This window comes from Prionailurus viverrinus, chromosome X, assembly GCF_022837055.1.
Source record: "Prionailurus viverrinus isolate Anna chromosome X, UM_Priviv_1.0, whole genome shotgun sequence".
NCBI classification, from domain to species: domain Eukaryota; kingdom Metazoa; phylum Chordata; class Mammalia; order Carnivora; family Felidae; genus Prionailurus; species Prionailurus viverrinus.
In genome coordinates this window covers 74,411,755-74,436,556 of record NC_062579.1, presented here as the reverse complement: position 1 = coordinate 74,436,556, position 24,802 = coordinate 74,411,755, and the positions used below count along the sequence as shown (strand labels likewise).

General features: G+C 40.9%; 1 protein-coding gene and 2 pseudogenes across 1 annotated transcript; 1 reads left to right on the top strand and 2 right to left on the bottom strand.

Annotated features, from left to right (window-relative positions):
* LOC125157008 (potassium voltage-gated channel subfamily S member 3-like) lies at window positions 1–1,064 on the bottom strand (annotated as a pseudogene).
* A 2-nt stretch (window positions 1,065–1,066) lies between these two features.
* On the top strand, window positions 1,067–2,151 carry LOC125157006 (potassium voltage-gated channel subfamily S member 3-like; annotated as a pseudogene).
* A 4,625-nt stretch (window positions 2,152–6,776) lies between these two features.
* Window positions 6,777–19,191, bottom strand: LOC125157005 (protein ARMCX6-like). Its single transcript, XM_047843265.1, has 2 exons — window positions 19,134–19,191; window positions 6,777–7,944 (listed from the first exon to the last, which is right to left on the bottom strand). The coding sequence occupies exons 1-2, from the start codon at window positions 19,189–19,191 to the stop codon at window positions 7,388–7,390; spliced, it is 615 nt and encodes a 204-aa protein (XP_047699221.1). The 3' UTR covers window positions 6,777–7,387.
* Window positions 19,192–24,802: the final 5,611 nt, after the last annotated feature.

Here is a 24,802-nt window from a genome sequence, read left to right as displayed (position 1 = left end):
TCATGTTGCAGTGTAATTCCCCAAGGATGCCATGTTATAAACATCCTCATTGTCTTCAGTGCTTGAAGCATATGTAGACTTGGGATTGCTCACCACAATTCCCATAGAAGATAGACTGGTGATGAAGGAGTGCATCTGTTGTGCATAAATATCTCTACTGTTAAAGTAAGGTAGCTTGTGACATGTCTCTGGTGGGTCCTCACTGCACTGGTTCACATCAATGTCCTTCTGCTTCTGGAAAACTTGTTGAAGATAATGGTGGTAGGCCATTGATAGTGATGGCACAGATGATGCATGTGCTGGCGATAAGCTTCCTGGCCAAGGTGACTCGGTGGTTGTCTCCATAGCCCCTAGTAGTCATGCTGATGGTGGCCCACCATCAACATATAGGGATGCTGGTGAGGTTGGAGATGTGGTCATCTTTCTCCACAGAGTAGATAAGCACAGAAAAAAACGGAAATGCCCGCAGAGAGAAAGAGAAGCAACAGCCTAACTTCATGGTAGCTGTGTCTCTATGTGATATCTAGAGAACAAAGTCCTACTGAGTGCTGGGCAAGCTTGAGAATTTGGAAAATCCTTATAAGCCTGAAGATCTGGACCACCATGCCCATGTTCTCAATGTCCTCGCTCTCTTCCTCCTTGGTGTCTACAGTCAAGGTGGCATAGAAGGGAATAATGAAGATGAAGTCAATTATATTCAGAGGGTTTTTCCAGAATTTCTTTTGAAAGGGAGAAACAAGCAGCCAGATGGCAAGCTTTCAGGTGAACCAAGTGATGCATGCAATCTCCAAGCCTTCCAGCACGGGGTCATCTACCTCTCCATCCTCATTCTGGAACTCTGATATACTGTGGACACACATGGCCACAATAGAGGCCAGCACCACACTCAAGGAGGTGATGGCAATCAATGAGCTTGGCAGACAGGCAGTAGGCTGGATTTTCCATTCAAATCCAGATCTTCTTCTGTAGTTGACCAAATTGCAGCTTATCAAACTTCTCCAGCTCCTTCTCAGAGAAAAGTCTTCAGAAGAGCCTGTACTCACATCATTGCTTTTCATGTCCCAAAGAAGAAAACTATGAGAAAGATTGGGACATGAAAAGCAATGATGTGAGTACAGGCTCTTCTGAAGACTTTTCTCTGAGAAGGAGCTGGAGAAGTTTGATAAGCTGCAATTTGGTCAACTACAGAAGAAGATCTGGATTTGAATGGAAAATCCAGCCTACTGCCTGTCTGCCAAGCTCATTGATTGCCATCACCTCCTTGAGTGTGGTGCTGGCCTCTATTGTGGCCATGTGTGTCCACAGTATATCAGAGTTCCAGAATGAGGATGGAGAGGTAGATGACCCCGTGCTGGAAGGCTTGGAGATTGCATGCATCACTTGGTTCACCTGAAAGCTTGCCATCTGGCTGCTTGTTTCTCCCTTTCAAAAGAAATTCTGGAAAAACCCTCTGAATATAATTGACTTCATCTTCATTATTCCCTTCTATGCCACCTTGACTGTAGACACCAAGGAGGAAGAGAGCGAGGACATTGAGAACATGGGCATGGTGGTCCAGATCTTCAGGCTTATAAGGATTTTCCAAATTCTCAAGCTTGCCCAGCACTCAGTAGGACTTTGTTCTCTAGATATCACATAGAGACACAGCTACCATGAAGTTAGGCTGTTGCTTCTCTTTCTCTCTGCGGGCATTTCCGTTTTTTTCTGTGCTTATCTACTCTGTGGAGAAAGATGACCACATCTCCAACCTCACCAGCATCCCTATATGTTGATGGTGGGCCACCATCAGCATGACTACTAGGGGCTATGGAGACAACCACCGAGTCACCTTGGCCAGGAAGCTTATCGCCAGCACATGCATCATCTGTGCCATCACTATCAATGGCCTACCACCATTATCTTCAACAAGTTTTCCAGAAGCAGAAGGACATTGATGTGAACCAGTGCAGTGAGGACCCACCAGAGACATGTCACAAGCTACCTTACTTTAACAGTAGAGATATTTATGCACAACAGATGCACTCCTTCATCACCAGTCTATCTTCTATGGGAATTGTGGTGAGCAATCCCAAGTCTACATATGCTTCAAGCACTGAAGACAATGAGGATGTTTATAACATGGCATCCTTGGGGAATTACACTGCAACATGAGCAGGGACATTTGTGCCTTTATCTTGCATTCTTTCCTGATGTTAGGTTAACACAGCTTTATAAACTTCAATGGGTTCGTTAAAATCATTAAATTCTCAGCGTGTACCTTACAGCCATACTTGGACATTCATTGCTCCAAGATGGTAGAATGTTCTTTATTTTTCCACAGTAAAGTGAATTAAGTGCCTTGTTCTAAAATTTATGTTTTACAAGAAAGAGTTGTGATATGATTTTGGGAAAAAAGGTGAATGGTATTGGGTGGAACTTATTGCTACGCCTTATGTATCATTCTGTGTTTGTCATTTACTCAATTGAGCTAAGTGTGAATTACTGATAAGAAGAATCAAAGGTCCAGTGACTGAAGACTACATGCTTGTTAAGATCCACAAAAGGAGACAATGCATGTAAATCCATGTTCATATTCTAAACATGGGAATTTGGAGCATACTTGCCTAATTCTGTATGGGAAAAAATTGGATTCTGCAATGAATGACATTAGTGTAACTCATTATACATTTAGAGAAAATTAAGATACAAAGTCTACCTCAAACTACATGTACAAAAACACACACACATTACAAATATATGCTACTAGTAGGTTAAAAAAAGAACCTAACTCTAAAGAAGTTCTTTCTTTAACTCTAAAAAGAAAAACTGTATTTATATTAAAAGGAAATACAGGCAGGGTGCCTGGCGGGGGGGGGGGGGGGGTTCAGTCAGTTCAGCATCTGACTCTTGATTTCAGCTCAGGTCATAATCACCAGGTCGTGTGATCAAGCCCTGTGTCAGGTTACACACTGGGCATGGAAGCCTACTTCTCTCTCTCTCTCTCTCTCTCTCTCTGCCACTCCACCCCACTTGTTCTCTCCCTCTCTCTCTAAAAAAGAATATTAAAGAAAAGAAGGAAATATAGGCAAATGCTTTCTAGTAAATGTGGGATGTGAAGACTCCTAAAAAATATCACAGTTCAATACAAAAATTGACAGGAACAGACTAGTTAAAATTCCAGATTGATGAAATATACCACAATAAAAATAAAAAATCAAGGACAGTGTTGAGAGAAACTATTGTGCCATGAATGCAACAGGTGACAATAGGCATACTTCAACAGTGGCAAAAGACTACCATGTGCAAAGTGCAGCAAATCTAAACAGAAAATGAACTTGCTTTTCTCTCACACAAATAAAGTAATTTTGGTGAGGGAAGAAACCAGTCCCCACTTTCCCGTGTTGTTAAAGTAGGCTGGGGGACGGGGTGCGTATGTTTCCTGTGAGCCAGGATATGTCCTGAGAAGGAACCTGGGACAGAGGCCTGCTCACAAGCACCAATACATACCTCCCTGCTAACACACACACCACCTGCCATAGGGCCCCCCAGTGAGCTGAGGGTCCCCGAGTCAGTTAGGAGTTCCTGGGAGAAAGGTGTGCCTCAGGACATAATTCCCACCGGGAAGCCACAGAGGGGATGCTCGGCTGGGTGCATGAAGATCCCATGTGTGCCACACTGCAGCGTGAGAATGGAGTGCTAAATGGTGCTGGGTTAATTTGCTACCCCTTTGGGGAAAGAAGTCAGGTTGGATCACACCTCCTACCTTTCACAAAGGTAACTTCCAAGTAGATCAGTGAGACCCTTTAAGTGTAAAAGTATGAAGGAATTAGGAAACCCTATAGGAGACTCTTTGTAATTGGGGCATGAGGGAGGACATCCTAAGCCACACACAAAAACAAGAGGCAACTAGGGAAAAGAAGCCTGCCTTCCAGGTAACAGGAGGCCAAGAGCAAGAGAGGAGGGAAGTGACAGGGTGTGAGGTGATGCATGCAGCATGTGTAGCAGACAAGGGACTGGCCAATCCTCTGCAGGACTGTCCTGGACTGTGGTGTAACACCCATCTGCATCTTAGACCAACTGGTGGCCCGCCCCCGGAAAGGAGCCTGGAGCCAGCACTAGCCACAGTTGTCAAACTCTAAGCTGAATGGTGCTGTGGCGGCTTAGAGATTGACTTGGTGAGGGCTGTGCCTATCTGTGGGTGGCACATCAAGGTGAGGGGATTATGGCTGAAACTGCTTTGAGAGTGGCACATAGGGCCCTGGGGAAGGATGCAGACTTTGAGACTGGAGGCATCCGCTGGGAAGCTGGATGTCTGCAACCTCAGGAGCCACTTAATGGGGGCGGGGGGGAGGTCAAATCACAAATTTCCCAGGAGAGGTAGCAAGCTGGGGAGGGCACTGGGAGCTAGTGTGCAAGCCAGTACCCACAGGCACCAAATGTAGACGTAATCATGAGATGAATAAGAAGCAGAACCAGGGCTTTTTGGGAGCTGGAAGGCAGTCTGTGGGGGCAGTTCCAGATTTAGCCAAGAGGCAGGCAAGGCTGGGGTGGGCCCCATCAAGGCAGGGCCCTTCCCCACAGAGTGTGACAATCTCAAGCATCGATGACCTTATCAAATATTTCCCATGGGGAAGCCCAGAAAGAATCTGTTAGTTGCAGCAGGCAGGTAGGCAAGTTTGGTGCCCGGTGGTCCCATGCTGTTTCATTCTGAATTAGGTATGAGAGGGGGCACCATGGTCTTTCTGGTGCTGAAAGCCTCTGTATGTCTTAATCAGGCCCTGAGTGGCAGGCATGCTCCTGAGTCCCCTCCACTGCCTCTAGGGCTCCTGCTCTGGCACAGCAACCAACCAAGGGATGAAGGGCAGACCAGAGGCCTGAGCTTCCAGACACAAGGAGTGTTTTCTGGAGGGCAGTGCCAGCAGACGCAGAGGAGGCTCTTGAGTTGGGCCAAAACCACACCATGGAGACCCTTCGATGCCAACAGGCTTCCCAGGGACAGAAAGTTGCTCAGGAGATGGGCAGAAAGCCTCCAAGGCCCTCCCTGAGTTAGAAGTCAGCCGTGGCCTAAAAATGCCAAGTGCCTGCCTTGGAGATGGAGGACAAGTGCCTGTGGCAGCACTCGACTGTTGATTTGGCAGAGCAAAGAGGAGAAGGGAGGCATGTGTTAACTTGGGGCGCCAAGCCAGGAGGAAGGAGAAAATCTTTTCTGCCTTTGTGCTGAGATTAAAAAGAATGAGCATGAGGGTGTCACTGAAGACAGCATTGGCCAAGCAGGCTCCACTGGGACAAGTGGGTGTGGGCGCTGTCTGCACGGCCATTCTACTTGGGAAATAGATTGCCCAGTCCACCTGAGGCTGGTTTGGGAGAAAGGGGTGGTCGCATTAGCAACTCTTAAGCAACATGGCAGGGCCCAGCAGCCAGCAGAGGAATAGAGTTCCTGGGGGGTGAGCACTACTGGGGCGTGGTGTCACAGCAACCACAAGTCACATGCTGGCCATCCAAGGTGCCAGTGCCTGGGAAGAAGCAGTGTCTCCATTGCATGTTGGAAGATTCTGGGGCACCTGGCAGGTGCCGGTGCCTGCTAGTCAGGCCGAAGCACAGGGAGGATGGGTACAAGTCTTAGAGTTGTAATCTACCTGCAAGCCAAACTCCGGGAGAAGGGAAAAAAAGTAAAACTGTGCTCTGTGCAGAGGAGAGCAGTCCAAAAGCAGAGCATGTGCAGAGTGCTGATGTGCAGGGCACAGTGGCCCAGAGCAGCATCCCATGGAGACCAGGAGAGGGCACCAGGCACAGAAGCAGCTCTGCCCAAGGGAAGCTTCTTGTTGAGCCTGTTGGCCAGGGCTCTGAGGAAGAGGACCATCGCTTGACACATCAATAGCTGTCAGAGAACCTGGCTTTGGTGATGCAGGGGCCAAGGTGCTGCTGGGAGGGGTCTGGCAGTATTGAGAGGGGCGGCAGCGTGACTTGCCCAGATCCACGGAGTGGTTCAGTGCACAGGGCTGGGTTCCTCCTTTCCTCCTAGGGATGCCAGGAGCTTGGATGGAGGCGACAGAGATGTCTCCCCATGGACCTGTCATACCCTGCCACCACCCTCAACATCTGCCCTACCACCCCAATGGGGAGTTCATGGAAGGCTCTGCTGGCCCCTTCTTGGGTTTCACCGAAGGTACCAGGGAAAGGGCAGAAAGGAGGTTCCCCCAGAGGAAGCAGAGGCCAACACTTCTCGCTCTGCCAGGAATCTGGGCTTGGGGTCCCAAGGGAGGGAGGGGGCCTGGAGGTAGGTTTAACAGCCGCTTTGCAGGAGAGACGGAACTACACAAAGTGGGCACTCGGAGAGCGGCAACCATCACTGCTATACTAGTGCGTGACATGCGCAGGGATGGGTTGTCCAGTGGTCCCCAAGGACGTGTACACACACCCCAAGGATACTGACCTTCCTATTTAGGCTGGCAGTCAAGGAAAGACACCTTCGTCGAGGTATTTCTCTGCTCCAGGTGCCAGGCACTGTGCCGCCTGCTTCAAAAGTGTTGTCTCTTTCAGTCCTCCCAACACTCCATCCTGATTCCACTAACCCCACCTCCACTCCCCTGCTCCCACCCCCAGCCCTCCAGGCCCTTCTTGAGGCTTATCCTGAGCACTGCAGCCCACCTCTACCCCGCCTCCTGTGAGCACTGATAAGCATGCATTTGTCAGGGAGCAAAGGCCCCCAGTTAGTTAGCGTGGGTTGGTGTCGGTTGGTCGCGTATTTTTGTCTTCCTCTTCATGTAGACTGTAAACTCAAGGGCAAGTTCCATGTCTCGCTTTTGCCAATCAAAGCACACACCTTTATTGATGATACATACAAATGGTAGGTTTGGGTGGGTAAGGTTAAGTCAGTACAGCACACAAAAGGGGGGTGTACGTTTTTGATGAATAGGTTCACCATCCATCAGCTCGCAAAGAAGAAGCAGTAAATGAGAAAGAATTCAACCTAGGCAGCAGCAAAAGCATTTTCAGCACATGCTCCGATATGTGTCTGGTCTCCACAAAATGGTCCCGCTTAGACAGGGAGACCACCACGGGCAGGGCATCCCTCATGATGCTATAATAGGATGTTCTGTATCCACAGCTGGCAGCTGGAATGATCCCTTTACCACAGGAAGAAGGCCACAAGGGAGTGGCTGACAATGCATATTGCCTGCAGACTGCAAAACCAAGAAGTTACTCCAAGCCCTGTGGGAACCCCTGCCTGGCCAATAGGAATGTGGTCCTCGATTTAGCGAGTGTAACTTTCACCCCGTGATGTGGTGATGGGCTAAGACTGGATCTTCAACAGCACCCACTGCAGATTCTTTGAGTGAGAACACATGTGTGTGTTCACCAGAAGGGTTTTGGGCAGATTCGGTTCCATTCTGTTCGAGATGGCCATTTAAGAGGCCAGGGTGTCCAGGAGAACCTGTCTGTTTCCGTTCCTCATAAAGAGGGACATGAATGAGAGCAGCATTTGGGCACCCAGCAATTCCCCTGCCAAGACTGGCTTTTCGGACAAGCCCATCAACAGTTTCAAAACCTGAAGCTCAGCACATCCACTTCCCTCTGCTATCAAAGGAAACTTCAAGTCTGAAACGGACTTGGCAAGCATGTTATTAATAACTGTCATGCTTATTAACAAATTTAATCCGGCCTGCTGCAGAAACGAGTTGCAGCAATGTGACACAGTCTCCCGACACACTTCATTGATGTACATCTTAATCTGCCCCTGATTTTCAATACTTGCATTCAAGTTATCCGGAGCACATAAAGCTTTCTCCTTAATAGCGGGGTCAGGAGTGGGGATCGTGTTTCCAACAATGGAGAGGCTGGCCAAATGACTATTGATATTGTGGATAGATGAAAAACCAGCATCCTTGGGCTGAGTAAACCACATTTTGCCCTGAATGAAAGGACACTTGGAAAGGTCAGGAACACAACTGAAATTTGTAATATCTTAAGCATCACACAAAAAAAATGTGATCATTTTAATTGGGGAAAGAGTGATTCTTCCCTATTGGGACATTGTCCTCTATGGGAAGCCCTGTTTATGTTTTGTTTTGTTTTATTTTTTTTGTTGTTTTGAAATAAAGACATTCTCAGACAAAAAATATATACCAGTTGCAAATTCAGGTATGCCTGGCTGGCTTTGTCAGTGGAGCATGCAAGTCAGATATATATATAAGATATAGAGATAGATAGATAGAGATATAGATATATAGTTAGATATAGATATAGATACAGATATAGATATAGATATGAGCAAATTCATACTAGAAGAAATACTAAATGTTGTTCTTCAAGCATAATGAAAATTTATCTTTTTACAAACCAGGAAGAAAAGAACTACAAAGGAAAATGTAAATATATGAGTCTTGACTATATGAAATTATTGTAAGAATTCTTTTTTTAAATTTTTTTTTTCAACGTTTATTTATTTTTTTGGGACAGAGAGAGACAGAGCATGAGCGGGGGAGGGGCAGAGAGAGAGGGAGACACAGAATCGGAAGCAGGCTCCAGGCTCTGAGCCGTCAGCCCAGAGCCTGATGCGGGGCTCGAACTCACGGACCGCGAGATCGTGACCTGGCTGAAGTCGGACACTTAACCGACTGCGCCACCCAGGCGCCCCTGTAAGAATTCTTAAAATATTGAAATATAAAGAGAAATAGGTTGGAAGCATATAGAAAGTTTGAATGCATGACAACAATACCATATACATTGAGATGAGGGTAAGTGGAGTTGGCATTTTAAGTCCTGTGAGTTGTCTGAGAAAAGGGGGAAAAGGATTGATTCATAGAAAACTTTGAAAAATCAAGAATGCATGTTGTAATGTATAGAGTAATCACTAAACAATAGTGAATTAGTACAACTATCAAGCTAGTAAAGAGGAATAATAAAAAAGTGAATAAATCCTAAAGAAGATAAGAAAAAAATTGGGACATAAAGTAGGCAGGTCAAATAGAAATCACTGAATAAGATAAGAGATTATACTCTAAATGTATCAGAAATTACATTAAATTAAAACAGAATAAATGCTTCAGTTCAAACATAAATATTAAAATATTGGATACAAATAACAAAACACAACTATATGCTGTTCAGAAAGGATACATCTAAAACTCAAACATACAGAAAGTTTGAAAGTGTAAAAATGTAAAATATATACCATGAAAGCATTAACTAAACAAAAATTGATGAAGATATACTAGCATCAGGGGCACCTGGGTGGATCAGTCAGTTAAACGTCCAACTCTTGATTTCGGCTCAGGTCATCTTATCGTTGGTGGGATCAAGCCCCGCATCAGGCTCTGTACTGACAGCATGAAACCTGCTTAGAATTCTCTCTACCCCTCTCTCTCTTTGCCCCTCCCTCCACTCGTGCTCACTCACTCTCTCTGTCTCAAAATAAATAAACTTAAAAAAATACTAATATCAAATAAAATGGGCACTATGTCAAAAAGCATTACTAGAGATAAAGAGGGATACTCCATGAGGGAAAATGTATAATTCACCAGAAAGATGTAACAATTCTAAATTTGTATGCATCTAATAACATAGTTTCAAAATATATAAAAAAGAAATGGACAGAACTACAAGAAATAATAGAGATCCCCAATCACAGTGGGAGATTTTAACATATCTCTTTTTATAGCTGACAGGATGAGCAAATAAAAATAGCAGAGACATAAAAAATTTGAACATGACTGGCAAAATTGACCCAATTAATTCAAACCTTGGTTGGTATAAAGCTATACTCAACAATTACAACTATATGTTTATATATTATTTTTAAAAACATACAGAATATGTATAGGAGTACCTGGGTGTCTCAGTTGGTTAAGCGTCCAACTTCGACTCAGGTCATGATATCATGGCTCATTGGTTTGAGCCTCATATAGAACTCTGTGCTGACTGCTCAGAGCCTGGAGCCTGCTTCAGATTCTATGTCTCCCTCTCTCTCTGCACTTTCCCCGTTCTCTCTCTCTCTCTCTCTCTCTCTCTCATAAACTAAAAATCATACAGAACGTGTATAAAAATTGATCATATCCTGGGCCATACATCAAGTTCTAACATTTCACAAAGATTAAAGTCATACAGAGTATGTTTTCTAACCATGGTGCAATTAACTAAAAATCAATAATAACAATGTAATAACTAAAATCCACGTATTTTTTGGAATTAGGAAATACACTTCTAATAACATAAGAGTCAAAGAAGAAATTACATCTAAAATTAGAAAGCATTTTGCATGGGATGGTAATGAAAATATTATGTTCAAAGTTTTGAAATGTGCTCTGCTTCTGGCTATAATGGCCTACTAATAGAAGACTAAACCCCCCATTTAGAAGGACAAGAAAACCTGAAAAATTCATTGTTATTATATTTAAATAGATTAAATTACTTAAAGACATCAGAAAGCTTCCAAAGCAGCCAGGATTGAGGTACCAAAATCCTGGAAAGAAGGGAAATTTAATGAGGTGAACTGACATTTGGCACCAATTTTCCCCTTGAGGCATTGACCAGTCCATTATCAGCATTGGTGAAGAGGCTGAAAAAGAAGCTGGGAAGATACAGAAACCTGAATAGAGCTTTTAGTAATTATGCAGAGTTAAGGAGTCAAAATCCAGAGCACAAAGCCAACTAGACAGCCAGGGTTTGATGGGCTAATATCCTGGAGAAAAGGAAATTACAAAGAAATGAAATGGGTAATCTGAGTTAATTTTCTCCTTGATGCATTCACCAATTCTTAATAGGTATAGAACTAGAAGCGAAGAAGCCAAGTAGAAATAGGTAATTAAGAGTTTGGGAAGATAAACAGAGCTATTGGCAACTTCAAAGTGCAAGAAAGATGAAAAATTGGAGTTTGGGGACTTCCAAGATTGGGGGAACTGATAAATTCCCCAGGCTGTCAGTTAGAAGCCCTGAAGAATTACACACTGGCAGTAAGGGTGACCTAGAAATAGAATAGGTCTGACAAAGATTGAAATCCAACCTCAAAATAGTTTAATTCTTGATTTACTTAAGCTAATTTACTCCTTTGTATACTGCTTTCCCAAAGCAAAAGAAAATCCTCTACAAATTAAGAAAATTTCATCTAAATTTTCTAGAATTTTTCTTTCATAATGTTTAACATTCAAACAAAAGCACACGAGAGACATGACAAATAGAAATTATTTTTAAAAGGAGAAGCCAGAGGGATCCTGGGAAGATGGCGGTGTAGGAGGACGGATAGGTATTGAGAAGGATAGGTATCATCTCTGATTTGAATGTCTTGTAGAATTCCCCAGGGAAGCCATCTAGTCCTGGACGCTTATTTGTTGGGAGATTTTTGATAACTGATTCAATTTCTTCACTGGTTATGGGTCTGTTCAAGTTTTCTATTTCTTCATGTTTGAGATTTGGAAGTGGGTGCGTGCCTAGGAATTTGTGCATTTCTTCCAGGTTGTCCAGTTTGTTGCCATATAATTTTTCATAGTATTCCCTGGTAATTGCTTGATTTCTGACGGATTGGTTGTAATAATTCCATTTTCATTCATGATTTTATCTATTTGGGTCATCTCCCTTTTCTTTTTGAGAAGCCTGAATAGATGTTTATCAATTTTGTTTCTTTTTTCAAAAAACCAACTCTTGGTTTCGTTGATCTGCTCTACAGTTTTTTTAGATTCTGTATTGTTTATTTCTGCTCTGATCTTAATTATTTCTCTTCTTCTACTGGGTTTGGGGTGTCTTTGCTGTACTGCTTCTAGTTCCTTTAGGTGTGCTGTTAGATTTTGTATTCGGGATTTTTCTTGTTTCCTGAAATAGGCCTGGATTGCAATGTATTTTCCTCTCAGGACTGCCTTCGCTGCATCCCAAAGCATTTGCATTGTTGTCTTTTCATTTTCATTTGTTTCCATATATTTTTTAAAATTTCTTCTCTTGGGGCGCCTGGGTGGCGCAGTCGGTTAAGCGTCCGACTTCAGCCAGGTCACGATCTCACGGTCCGTGAGTTCGAGCCCCGCGTCGGGCTCTGGGCTGATGGCTCAGAGCCTGGAGCCTGTTTCCGATTCTGTGTCTCCCTCTCTCTCTGCCCCTCCCCCGTTCATGCTCTGTCTCCCTCTGTCCCAAAAATAGATAAACGTTGAAAAAAATTAAAAAAAAAATTTCTTCTCTAATTGCCTGGTTGACCCATTCATTCTTTAGCAGGGTGTTCTTTAACCTCCATGCTTTTGGAGGTTTTCCAGACTTTTTCCTGTGGTTGATTTCAAGTTTCATAGCATTGTGGTCTGAAAGTGTGCATGGTATGATCTCAATTCTTGTATACTTATGAAGGGCTGTTTTGTGACCCAGTATGTGATCTATCTTGGAGAATGTTCCATGTGCACTTGAGAAGAAAGTATATTCTGTTGCTTTGGGATGCAGAGTTCTAAATATATCTGTCATGTCCATCTGATCCAATGTATCATTCAGGGCCCTTGTTTATTTTTTGATCCTGCGCCTAGATGATCTATCCATTGTTGTAAGTGGAGTATTAAAGTCCCCTGCAATTATCACATTCTTATCAATAAGGTTGCTTATGTTTGTGAGTAATTGTTTTATATTTTTGGGGGCTCCCTTATTCGGCGCATAGATATTTATAGTTGTTAGCTCTTCCTGATGGACAGACCCTGTAATTATTATATAATGCCCTTCTTCATCTCTTGTTACAGCTTTTAATTTAAAGTCTAGTTTGTCTGATATAAGTATGGCTACTCCAGCTTTCTGTTGACTTCCAGTAGCATGATAAATAGTTCTCCATCCCCTCACTTTCAATCTGAAAGTGTCCTCAGGTCTAAAATGAGTCTCTTGTAGACAGAAAATAGATAGGTCTTGTTTTTTTATCCTTTTTGATACCCTATGTCTTTCGGTTGGAGCATTTAGTCCATTTACATTCAGTTTATTACAGAAAGATATGGTTTTAGAGTCATTGTTATGTCTGTAGGTTTCATGCTTGTAATGATGTCTCTGGTACTTTGTGGACCTTGCAACATTTCACTCACACAATCCCCCTTAGGATATCTTGTAGGGCTGGTTTAGTGGTGATGAATTCCTTCAGTTTTTGATTGTTTGGGAAGACCTTTATCTCTCCTTCTATTCTGAATGGCAGACTTGCTGGATAAAGGATTCTAGGCTGCATGTTTTTTCTGTTTATCACTTTGAAGATTTCCTGCCATTCCTTTCTGGCCTGCCAAGTTTCAGTAGATAGATCCGTCACGAGTCTTATCGGTCTCCCTTTATATGTTAGAGCACGTTTATCCTTAGCTGCTTTCAGAATTTTCTCTTTATCCTTGTATTTTGCCGGTTTCACTATGATATGTCGTGCAGAAGATTGATTCAAGTTACGTCTGAAGGGAGTTCTCTGCGCCTCTTGGATTTCAATGCCTTTTTCCTTCCCCAGATCAGGGAAGTTCTCAGTTATGATTTGCTCAAGTACACCTTCAGCCCCTTTCTCTCTCTCTTCCTCCTCTGGAATCCCTATTTTATGGGTATTATTACATTTCATCGCATCACTTAGTCCTCTAATTTTCCCCTCATACTCCTGGATTTTTTTATCTCTCTTTTTCTCATCTTCCTCTTTTTCCATAATTTTCTCTTCTAATTCACCTATTCTCTCCTCTACCTCTTCAGTCCGAGCTGTGGTCGCCTCCATTTTATTTTGCACCTTATTTATAGAATTTTTTAGCTCCTACTGACTGTTTCTTAGTCCCTTGATCTCTGTAGCAATAGATTCTCTGCTGTCCTCTATACTTTTTTCAAGCCCAGCAATTAATTTTATGACTATTATTTTAAATTCATGTTCTGTTATATTGCTTAAACCGTTTTTGATCAGTTTGTTAGCTGTCATTACTTCCTGGAGTTTCTTTTGAGGAGAATTCTTCCATTTCATCATTTTGGATAGTCCCTGGAGTGGCGCAGAACTGCAGGGCTCTTCCCCTGTGCTCTCTGGAGTAACTTATGTTGGTGGGTGGGGCCACAGTCAGACCTGATGTCTGACCCCAGCCCACCACTGGGGCCACAGTCAGACTGGTGTGTACCTTATCTTCCCCTCTCCCAGGGCCAGGACTCACTGTGGAGTGGTGTGGCCCCTGTCTGGGCTACTTGAACGCTGCCAGGCTTGTGGTGCTTCTTCTATGGGATCTGGCATATTAGCCAGGGTAGATCTGCAAGGTGCACAGGGGCGGGAGAGGCAGGTCCAGCTCGCTTTGCCTTCAGTGGTCCCCTGGGGGAGGGGCCCTGGGACACCAAGAGGGAGGCAGACCCGTTGGAGAGATGGATCCATAGAAGCTCAGTGTTGGGTGTTTGTACGGTGCAAGCAAGTTCTGTGATGGGAACTGGTTCCCTTTGGGATTTCGGATGGGGGATGGGCAAGGCAGATGGCGCTGGCCAGCACCTTTGTTCCCCACCAAGATGATCTCTGTCCTCCAGGGCTCAACAACTCTCCCTCCCATTGTCCTCTAACCCTTCCACTCTCCGAGCAGAGCTGTTGACATAACATGCCAGATGTTAAGTCCCGCTGGCTGTCAGAATACACTCCGTCCGGCCCCTCTGCTTTTGCAAGTCAGACTCAGGGGCTCTGCCTTGCCTGGCGGGCTGCCCCTCCACCGCCCTGGCTCCCTCCCGCCAGTCCATGTAGCTCACACCGCCTCTCTGCCCTTCCTACCCTCTTCCATGGGCCTCTTGTCTATGCTTGGCTCTGGAGAGTCTGTTCTGCTAGGCTTCTGGTGGTTTTCTGGATTATTTAGGCAGATGTGGGTGGAATCTAAGTGATCAGCAGGATGCGGTGAGCCCAGTGTCCTCCTACACCACCATCTTCAAGAGACTCCTAAAATTTTTTTTTAAATAGTATTAAAAGAATGTTTCAATACATTTAAAAAGACATGGAGTATGTTGTCTGACTACAGTGATATTAAACTAGAAATCAATAAGTAAAAGACAACCAGAAAAGTCTCAAATACTTGGAAATTAGGTAAAATACTTATAAATAACATAGATTAAAGAAAAAATATGAATGTAAATTTAAACATATTTTGAACTAAATGGTAATGAAAATGCAAATTATCAAAATTTTGTGGACTGCAACTAAAGCAGTGTGTAGAAAGAAATTTATAGATAGAATCATAGTTTTTATACTGCATGTTTGTAAAGGAGAAAGGCTAGAAATCAATGATCTTAGAAAAAGAACAATGAATTAAACTCAAATGAAAATGAAGAAACTAAATAGTAAAGATGGGAGCAGAAATTAATAGAAAACAAGCATATGAGAGAGAAAATATTACATAGAACCAACTTTTTGCTTCTCTCTCATCTGCTTGTTTTCTATTAATTTTTGCTCTCATCTTTATTACTTTCTTCATTTTCATATTGAGTGTTTAATTTTTGTGAGTTCTGTAGCAATGCCTACTTTTTCATGCCTCATATTGGTTTTCCTGATAGAAAATATCAGGAATAAGAAGCAAAATAACAGGAAAATCAACATCAGGCATGAAAAAGTAGGCATTGCTACAGAACCCACAAACATTAAACATTCAATATAAGGATAAACAGATACAAGCAAAGATGAAAATTTGATTAGTGCTGTACTTAATTTTCTAAATTGAATAGGTAAAAAAAAAAACAATTTCCCACAAAAAGACACTTCAGCTACAGGTGGCTTCACCAGTAAATTTATCCAAATATTTAAAGAAGAAATCAAATTAATTTTATAGAATTTTTTGCAAAAAGAGGAATAATCAAGATTCTCCACAGAACAAAACCAATAAGTGATAGATATAGATATATAGATATGGATATATATACAGATGAAATACAGATAGATACACAAAGAAAAAGAGAAAGATTTTATTTAAAGGAATTGGCTCTGGCAATTGTGGAAGGTGTCAAATATAAAATCTATAGTGTGGGCCAGAAAGCTAGAGATTCAGGAAAGAGGTGATGTCCCAGCTTGAGTCTGAAGACAACCTGGGGGGGCCTGGGTGGCTTGGTTGGTTGAGCATCCAATTCTTGATTTTGGCTTGTGTCATGATGCCAGGGTCACAGGATAGAGCCCTGTCTTGAGCTCGCACTGAGCATGGAGCCTACTTAAGATTCTCTCTCCTCTGCCCTTACCCTGCTTGCACTCTATCTCTCTAAAGTAAAAAAAAAAAAAAAAAAATCTGAAAACAGAATTCCCTCCTCTTCAAATGACCTCAGTTGTTTTCTCTTAAGGCCTGCAGCTCATTGGATTAGGCCCACTCACATGATGGATAATGATCTGCTTTGCTCAAAGTCTACTGATTTAAATGATATCTGAAAAATAACTTCACAGCAACATCCAGACTTGTGTTTGGCCAAACGTCTGGGTACTGTGGCCTAGCCAAGTTGACACATAAAATTATTTACCACACTACCCACTCTGTGTTATGATCCAAGAATAAATATGATACGAAACCTGAAAAAATATTACAAAAAATTAAATTAAAGGTTAATCCCTCTTATGAAAATAGATGCAAAAATTTCAAACCAAGTAAAAGCAAACCAAATTGAGTGATATACAAAATAGATAATACATAATAATCAAGTTGGGTTTCATCTAAAAACACAAGGTTAAATTAACATTTAAAACTCAATCAACTGGGGCGCCTGGGTGGCGCAGTCGGTTAAGCGTCCGACTTCAGCCAGGTCACGATCTCGCGGTCCCTGAGTTCGAGCCCCGTGTCAGGCTCTGGGCTGATGGCTCGGAGCCTGGAGCCTGTTTCAGATTCTGTGTCTCCCTCTCTCTCTGCCCCTCCCCTGTTCATGCTCTGTCTCTCTCTGTCCCAAAAATAAATAAACGTTGGAAAAAAAATTTTATAAAAATCAATCAACATAATTTGCCACATTATTATAATTAGAAGGAAAAACTTATATAAATGTCTCAATGGATGCAGAAAAGGCATTTGATAAAATTCAACCCCCATTCATGATTTAAAACTTTTAGGAAACCAGGAATAAAGGGGAACTTCTATAATTTGATAATCACCATCTACAACAAACATAATAGTTAATATTGAAATATTGAGAGCTTTCCACTTGAGATCAGTTAACAAGAAAAAGATGGCCACTATTACCACTTTTATTCATCACCATACTGGGGAGAGTACAATAAGAGAAGAAAAAATAAATAAAAGGAACAATAACTGGAAAAAAATAATCATAACTCACATACAAAATGATTGCATATGTAGAAAACCCAAAAGAATCTATAAATAAACTGTAAAAATTAATAAATGATTTCCACAAGTCCACTCAATACAATGTCAGTATATTTTTAGAAATCAGCTCTATTCCCATATACCAGCAGTGAACAAGTAGGATATGAAAATTTAAAAACAAAGCCATCTGGGGTACCTGGGTGACTTGGTTGAGCGTCCGACTCTTGATTTCAGCTCAGGTCATGATCCCGGGGTTGTGGGACTGAGCCCTGCATTGGGCTCCGTGCTGAGCATGCAGCCTGCTTGAAATTCTCTTGCACACTCTCTCTCTCTAAAACACAATAATAATAATAATAAATTAATAAATAAAAATAAAAATGAAGCCATCTAAAATAGCATTGAGATACCATCATATCCTAGGAGTCGTTCTAACAAAATGTGTACAAATCTGAACTAACATGAGTGTAAATTGGCAAACATTTTTTAAAAAAATATGGAGATGCAAAGCACCAAGAATAACCAAGAGAATTCTGAAAAAGAACAATAAAGAGGAGTCATACTACCAAATATTAAGATGCACTATAAAGCTACAGTAATTATGACAGGATTCAAACACATTGATGCAAGGATAAACAAATAGACTAATGGACAGAGGTGCCTGGGTGGCTCAGTCAGCCAAGTGTCTGACTCTTGATTTCAGCACAGGTCATGATCTCACTGTTTGTGAGTTCGAGCCCCACGTGGGGCTCTGCACTGACACTAAAGAGCCTGCTTGGATTATCTCTCCTTCTTTCTCTGCCCCTCCCCCACTCTCTCTATATATCTCTCTATCTCTCTCAAAAATAAATAAATAAGGATTAAACAAAAATAGACTAATGGACAGAATCAAAAGTACAAGGACAAACCCATACATATATGGCAACAAGTTGTCACAAATAGGACACTGTAGTGTATGTAGTAGAGAAAGGACAGTCTTCTGAAGAAATGGTGCTGAGTTTATTGGATATCTTTTTATAGGGAAAAAATATAATCTTGAAACTTACTTCATGTCACATACAAAAATAAATTCCAGGTGAATTGTAGATCTAAATTAGATAAGGCAAAACAGTAAACCTGCTAGAAGATAATGTAGATAATCTCATGACCTTATGGTAAGGGAGAATTTGTTTGAAAAGAATAAAATAAATGCATGAAAATATTGATAATTTTCTTCTTTATGAAGACACTGCTTTGTAAGTGAAAAACAAGCCACACAATCTTAATAACAATATTTGACATATGGATGGACCTAGAGGGTATTATGCTAAGTGAAATAAGTCAGATAAAAAAGACAAATACCATATGATTTCACTTATATGTGGAATCTAAAAAGACAAAACAAAACAAAACAAATAAACGAACAAAAAAGCAGAAACCACAAAGAGAACAAACTGGTGGTTGCCAGAGGGAAAGGGTGGGGGATGAGCAAAATGGGTAAGAAGGAGTGGGAGATACAAGCTTCCAGTTATGAAAGTCATAGGAATGAAAGGTACAGCATAGGGAGTATAGTCAATGGCATTGTTTGGTGACAGATGGTAACTACACTTGTGGTGAGCATAACATAATGTATAGGCTTATTGAATCACTATGTTGTACAACTGAAACTAATGTAACTATGTGTGTCAATCATACTTCAACTTAAAAATACTTGGTGATGTAAAAATAAATAAAACGATGGATTAATCACACCAGTGATATATATGTGAAAATTCTAAATATAATAATTATAAATGCAACCCAGAAGTATGGCAAAGAAATAATACACTATAACAAATCAATCAATTGCTGCAATAAGAACTCAAAAAATTGTCTCAGTCCCAATGTCCCTCTTACACTTATTTCATTTTATCCTTATATTATTTCTCCATTTTTTCTAAAAACTTTTAAAATTTTCAAAAGTTCAAAAGTGCATTTTACCCACTTTGTCAAACAGGATGTCACTCTCCTTTGCAGGTGCTAGCAAAAATGTCTTCATTAGTACTGCTCATGTCTTCAAGACCTAATAGCATGTTTTGTGTTCCTAAAACATCAATGTCCTATACTTGGTTGCAAGGCAAGATGACAATGTGTAATAACTTGGACAACAGAATTAGGCAGCAGATTTGAAAATGCTTAAATGCACTGATTAATTCATTCGTGGTCATATATCCTGAGATAGGAGGCATTATGAGTACTTCACTTGCTGACTCAGAATTTTTGGTCCAGACCCCCTTCTACCAATTGTAGAATTTTCATAGCCCAAATTATAGTGTATCTTATCCCCATGGTGCTTTAGCATCCTTCATAATGGACTCATAACACAATTATTTGTATCACATTTCCCAATTCAATGTATGTACCATCAAAGTTCCACTTGGCCCAACTGCATCCCCTCTCCATTACTGGGCCCTGCCTTACTTCAAATCCAGAGGAAATACAGCAATTATCCTTTCTGCCACTGCCAATGCCACTATGGTTCAAGCCACAGCTTGAGGAACGAGTTAATGTAGTGTCACATAGCAGGAAAGGACTATTGCTGCTGCAAACTAACCAAACTACACACATGGAAACACAGTAGAGTTAATGCTCCAAAGGGTGAACTTTGACAAATGGAGACTAGCTAAGATCCCTTGATAATGGCTTTTCTAAGAATGATGATGACCATTTTCAATGCTACCTTTCCACATTCATTTTGTATAACATCCCAAACTAAAGTTTATTTCTGGTTTCTCTGAGCTGTGGCTCTTCCTTGCCCTTAAACCAGAACTATCTTGCTGCCATCATAAGGTGTAGAAAACTAGGATAATGGTCCCTGGTCAGCTCTGCCCTGAAGTGTGATATTAAGCAAGATAATAGACATTTATTTTTTGAAATGGTATACTTCCATGCTTGACCCTGTCCATTCAGTCCCCCTCAGGCCTTTTGTTAAGGGTTTGGACAATGTGTGTGTTTGAGGATAGGCCTAGGGGGAAGGAGAAGGGTGGTGGGGAGAGCAGGAAGCTTTATTGGGTGGTAACTTTATCCTTACAGATCCATTCAGTCCACCATTGAGATTGGGTTTAGTGTAACTCTCTGGCACTGTTGACCATTTATAATAATACAGGATATTTGATTAGGCATAGAACCCCCTGTTTATTGAGCATTTCTAAGTTTGCAGAAGGTATAACATATTACCAAGTGGGGTAGCATTTCTTTTTGAAAATAAAAGAATGATGAGTTATGTTACTATAAGAAAAAAAATTTACCAAGTAGACCAGATTCTTAGTGTTTGCTGCTCAGAACATTCACTCCCTAAGATCAATCTACATCAGAAACCAAATTATCATCAGATGATTAGTGCTCAGGGAATCAGGACAAGCTGACTTAGCTAGATGTTGGTGCTGTCAAAGTAGGTATATCTAATTCATTTAGTGTTGCTCATGTGTTTCCCCCTATATAGGTGATCAAATCCTTCAAATTTTCCCTTTATGGATTCTAGAGATTTGATCACACTGAGGAAGGTTCTTCCTACCTCTAGGTTATAAAAATAGGCTCTTGTTCCCATCAAACTTTTTATAAACACAATTCAATGCTTTCCTTTTTAATTTTTCTGTTATATACAGTTTTGTGTATTGTGAAGTAGGTGTCTATTATCAACACTTACCTTTTTCTGACAGCATACTTTGTGGAAGGTTTTTGGTTACCTCCAAAACGTTAATTTTCTCCATAAGTAGAAACATTAGTTTTTATGCTTGCTACTTTTGAGGGATGGTGCACTGAGCTACTACAGTAATATATTACAGAAGTCATTTTCTTAAAAATAGAATTAATAGTTTGAGTAGTTCCTTAGTTCAAGACTAGAAAACAGGGCCTGGGGCAAAAGTTGACCTTGAGATGTATAATACAAGGGAAAAAGTGTGAGGGGAAAAGGGAAGTGAGACAAGGAAAGAGGGAAGGCAAATATAAGGAGGTAAGTTACTCATCTGGACAGAACTTTACAACAAAAACACAGCTGATTACTTACATCACATGACGTCTACAGTAAGGGCACATAAAATTACTGCATCTATGACAGTCTAAGTGGAAGGGATAGAAAAGAATTTACCTGTTAGCTCTCTTTAGTAGTCTCCATTGGTCAAAGTCCACCCCACAGGGTGAACTTAGCAGAGAAAATAACCAAACAGAAGCATAAGCACACAGTTTGCCTGACCATATCAATTTGCTAAACCTACACTTGGGATGTTTATTGAGACAAGACAAGTAAACTATGAATTTTAAAAAAGAAAGCCACTTTCCCGAGCCTTGAAATATTGTGCTTTAGGTGACAATTTATAAGAGAAGTATACTTCAGTTTTGTAAAATTACCTTTGGACACATTTTACTGGGATAGACCCACTTAAATTCCTGAAATTGTTAGATGATAACAAAACCAAAATATCCTCCAAATTCCTAATTTCCTCAGTTTCCCAGGAGCTGCCATCATCTCTAAAGACAGGACACTGCCTCCTCCATGCCCCCATGATCTGCCACTATCACGGCCACAATCCTAGAACTATACCCTTCCCAAAATGATTGAGAGTGGCAACCTCCAGTGTGAAAGCATCAGGACACTGGCATGTGGCTTGGCTGGCCATGTGGCCTGCCTGGACCAGGCTGTCACACATCTGTCTCACACAGCACTTCCCAAAGTCTGGGCAATTTGGTTCCAAATAATACCAGGCGTGGGACATCAAAAGTACATGCCATGCACATAGGGCTGTGCCACGCTAAGACTAGTTCCTCCTCAGTCTCTGTTCAACAAGAGTTCCAGAAAATTTTTGGCATCCACTCACACCCTAGGTCGCCACATTACCACAGCAATGACAATTCTGTATTAAATGCCCACTGTTGCGTGACCTGGTGTCATGGAAATTAAATGGTCACAGAAGCACAAAGAGACTATGCAGCCAGTTATCTTCCAGAAGGAGGAAATAAATATATAAGTGGGAGGGAAGGAGAGGGGGAAAGAATGAGAGGGAAGGAGGAGAAATCTGCCAGAGCAGATGGATGCTAGTCAGGCCTGTGCCCCTGCCACATGGTGGCTTTTTATTACTTAACCTCATTTTTACCCACATTTTAAATGAGGTTAGGTAATAAAAGTCACTCAGCACCCCAAATTCAACATGGCTTGACGTAAATTTCTTTTTTAGATGTTCAAGCTACACATCTGGGTCAGAAAACAAGTGCGTTCTCATTGCCTCTGTTTTCTCAAGTATCTCCAATGAATTTTTTTAGGAGAAAATTAGAAAGATTTTAAATCAGGCTCTGAAAGTTTATTTACAGTGTACCTAATTTTATAAAAGTCACTCAGTACCCCAACTTGAACAAATCAATACAAAAGTCATTATTATTTGCTCAATAGCCAAACTGCTCATCCTACCTGACACATAAGAGCACCAAGATAAATATTTTCTCTTTTTCATCTGAACCTCAACTATTGGCAATTCCTAAGACTTTACTCTTTCTTCTACACTTTACTGTGTGGTTATCTATAAAGTTATGGACTCGACATAAAGAATATCATCTCCATTTCTGTCTTCATCAAGGGGAGTTTTGTATAAAATATCTATGGAGGCATTATACAGACATTTGGTTCTGAAGAAAGAGATTTTAAAACAACCAATTGCTGGGGCACCTGGGTGGCTCAGGTGGTTGAGTGTCCAACTTCGGCTCAGGTCATGATCTCGCAGTTTGTGGGTTCAAGCCCTTCATCAGCCTCTGTGCTGACAACTCAGAGCTTGGAGCCTGCTTCAGATTCTGTCTCTCTCTCTCTCTCTCTCTCTGCCCTCCCCCGCTCTTCCTCTGTCTCTGTCTCTGTCTCTCTCTGAAAAAATAAATAAACATTAAAAAAAATTAAAACAACCAATTGCTCAAGTTTGGAAGGCCACTGACTCTACTTCTTACTGATGAAGTGATCTTGGGAAACTTATTTAAATCCTCCAAGTGTCATTTCTTCTGCAATAAAAATATAATAATGTTTACTTGACAGGATTGTTGAGGAGATTAAGTGGAGGGGGTAGGAACTCTATAAATGCCAATCAGTGTCTGACAAATATTAGGTACTACCAACTTTTTTCTTCTTTAATATACATCTTGTAGATAAATGCGTTGCTTATCAAATTTGAGTAATATTATTCTTAAAAAGAAAGAAAACTCAAGGGCTTCTAGTTTTGTCTGAAATTATTATTGTAATCAGGAGAAAAGCAAACAAATTTATTCAGCATAAGTTCTACATGACATAGGAACCCTCATAAGAAAATGAAGATCCAAACAAGTGGCAAAATCCAAGTGTTTATATAGTAGGTTGAAGGAAAAGATGCAATTGTGTAAAAGTAGCTAAAATATGGGGACATTAAAGGAAGATAAAATTTATTTTAGCAAGATCTTTTTGTACAGAAATATCTCAACCTTAACTCCCTCTCTGGTGATAAGAATGTGTCTGTCTTTCCTCCTGGTTTAGGGAATACAATTTTCACATAAGATTTTTTTTTTGGTTTTTGTTTTCTTTTGTTTTAACTTGTTTTATTTTTTACTTTTTTTAATTTACATCCAAATTAGTTAGCATATAGTGCAACAATGATTTCAGGAGTAGATTCCTTAGTGCCTCTTACCCATTTAGCCCACCCCCCCACCCACAACCCCTCCCATAACCTCCAGTTTGTTCTCCATATTTATGATGTCTCTTCTGTTTTGTCCCCCTCCCTGTTTTTATATTATTTCTGTTTCCCTTCCCTTACTCATATGAGGACTTTAAGAGACAAAACAGATTACTTAAGGTTTTTATCTCCTGCCTTCCTGTGCCTATTTTTTCAAATGTTTTTAGCTCAAAATAATCCTTATGCCAAAGTGGCATATTCTACCAACCCTAACTCTTACATAAAGTTCAAAACAAAAAAAAACTTCACAAAATAAAAATAAACCAAGCCACAAAATTAAGAAAATTTAAATTAACATTACTGAGATTGATAATGTTGCTTTGTTGGCTCCAAATCACAATCTGTAATATGAATACGGTAGTCGTACAACAGCACCCATTCCCTTGATGTTGACACCTGTGTAAGCACCAATTAAATTGAGATATAGGTCATTTCCAACTGTCCAGAAGGTTCCCTCATGCCCTTCCCAATCATTCCCCAAAGTAACCACTGGTCTTATTCCTATCACCATAGATTAGTTTTGCTTATTCTTGAATTTCATATAATGGAATCACATGATAAATGTTCTTTTGAATCTGGCTTATTCAACATTATATTTGTGTGAGTCATCCATATTGCCACATATAGCAGCATGCATTCTTCCTTCTTGCTGTGTAGCATGTAAATATAGCACACTTTATTTATCTATTATACCGTTGATGGTCATTTGTTTCCTGTTTGAGGCTATTGTGAATAAAGATGATATGAACGGTCTAAATAAATAAATAAAAAACATTCCTTCAGTAAGGGGAATCTGATGACTCCCCCTCAACCCTCTGCCAGTTTCCTAACTCAAACTACTGCAAAACCTCTATCAGTACAAAATGATGTACTTATTATGGAGCAAATACATCCTTTATGTATTAAATACATTTTTACATTTTTCTCATTGAC

Excerpts from the sequence above, each read along its gene's own strand:
- LOC125157005 (XM_047843265.1), bottom strand. The coding sequence starts at position 19,191 with ATGAAGACATTTTTGCTAGCACCTGCAAAGGAGAGTGACATCCTGTTT. Across the intron at positions 7,945-19,133 it reads CATCCTGTTTGACAAAGTGG|ATATTACAAATTTCAGTTGT; the intron begins GTAAAATGCACT and ends GTGATGCTTAAG.